Genomic DNA, 1,971 nt, shown 5'->3' with positions numbered 1-1,971 from the left:
CAGATTTCTCCTATGCTACAAATGAAAAAATAGAGATGAGTTATGTGTAACGTCAAGGAGTATTACTACTAGGGAACTAGTTGATCCCATACACTTTCCTTCTTTCTCTTACTCACTAAAGACTTTCTGACCTCAAATAAATAAAGATGTCATAAGCAGTAACAAGTAAACACTAGAGTCGAAATGTGACATTTTATTACCAACACACCACACATACAAGAATGAGGCTCAAAAACACACAAAGCACACTACAACATTATGACCTCCAAAACAACTACAAAGGAAAAACTCAACCCAAAAGGTGAGCCCTACACAGAAAAACACACAAAGAAACCCTAAGGGCATGGATCCTCTTCCGCCGTCGAGATAAGAACTAACCCTGAAACAAAAAAAAGAACCAAATTTCATCATCCTCTAGCAAACAATCCACATGTTGGAACAGCAGCCACCAAGAGAATGAACGGAAGCTACCCCAACAGGTAGCAGGGTCGAGACCAACACACAGGAGGAAATTGGTGGTGTAAAACCCGAGCCGAAGCACTACGCACAATCTAATATGGCCGTGAAACACGACTAAACAAAATGCTTGAGGAACGAAGCAATTGCGGAGTGGAGAGAGGACAAGTCCAAGTGAGAGACAAAGAAATTGGTTTGAGTAGATGCGTGGGGGTGGAGAGATAAGTGGGAGGCGAAGAAAGGGGAAATCATAAAAAGAAGCATTCCGATTGTGGGCAGAGGCTGGCTAAATCAAAGGCGCAAGGGGTGGAAACAAAGGGAAAAAATGGGCCGGAAAAAATAGAGCAGCAGAGAAGAAAACAAGAAAGCACAAAGAGAAAAAGGGCTGCCACCGACATTGGCCATGGTTAGGGCCGGCGACAAAACGATTTACCGGAATGAAGAACTCGCTCACACAAGGAGAAGAACTCTCACACACAGATAAAGACTCACACAGGGAGAAAAAAAATACAAACCCTAGAACTTTAGCCCGGAACCATGCAACTTCTCTTGAGTAATGGAGTCTAGTTTTTTCACCATCTCAGGGGTCAAACTATTCATCCAATCTCCAACTTCACCTTTCCTAAAGAATGCCCTATTCTCGATACCGGCCGGTAATTTCCCACTTTTATTCACAACCAAATTACTTAAATTGTCAAAACTACACAACCTTAAGATACCGTCCACAACTCCATGTGTCTCTTCTTCCGGGGAAAATGGGCACCCCAAGAACTCGGCCAGCCTCCTCAGGTGAAGAGTGGGCTCTTGTTTCATTTCCTCATACTTGATGAAAAATGCACTTTCAGGCCTCTTTAAGCTCTCCTTCCAAAACCCGAGTACGTGATCCCAAAAGGGTCCGGAGTTACTCACTCCCCGGCAGAACTTATCGAACGCTTCGTCAAGTGACATGGTTCCACTACCCACTGGCCTCAGTTTGTTCGAGAAGTGCCAAAGTGAAACAAACACATCTTTAGGTTCTCTACACGCGTAAACAACTTTGCAACCCGAATGTTTGACAGAATCCGGCAGACAAACATACGGTAGATGAGTCGAAATGAGCCTTGGACGGGGCAGGGAGGAGAGGTCAGGAAGTACCTGTTTGTCGGTGTAGACATCGAACTCCAAACAGGGCACAAGAACATGAGGATTTTCTGTGAGCAAAGGGTGTCGCTGAGGGTCCAGATAGTGCGCTCGTTTCACAAGGGCAAACAAAAGTGCCTTGAGCCAAGTGGTGCCTGATTTGGGAGTGGTAACAAGAACGATATCAGAATCTACGGCTTGGAAGTGTTTCTGGCATGTCAAAACTCCATGCATTTGCTTAGTTGACAGCCAAAAACCATGGTACTTGTGAAGGCCATCTGCAACCCAACCTTTTTCTGTAGGTAGAGAGAATATAAAGTCTATGTCTTCTTGGCTGAGTTCCTTTTCTTGCAAGTATCGGGGAACAACAGGAGGAGGAGGTTGAGGTGTTTTCAT

At 44.6% G+C, this 1,971-nt stretch overlaps 1 protein-coding gene across 1 annotated transcript; it reads right to left on the bottom strand.

Moving 5' to 3' along the window:
- Positions 1-250: 250 nt before the first annotated feature.
- Positions 251-1,971, bottom strand: LOC137730565 (cytosolic sulfotransferase 12-like). Its single transcript, XM_068469549.1, has one exon. It carries the CDS (start codon positions 1,969-1,971, stop codon positions 973-975), a length of 999 nt encoding a protein of 332 aa, XP_068325650.1. The 3' UTR covers positions 251-972.

This window comes from Pyrus communis, chromosome 4 (assembly GCF_963583255.1).
Source record: "Pyrus communis chromosome 4, drPyrComm1.1, whole genome shotgun sequence".
NCBI classification, from domain to species: Eukaryota; Viridiplantae; Streptophyta; class Magnoliopsida; order Rosales; family Rosaceae; genus Pyrus; species Pyrus communis.
Note: the sequence above shows the minus strand (reverse complement) of the source record. Positions and strands in the feature narration are given on the sequence as shown.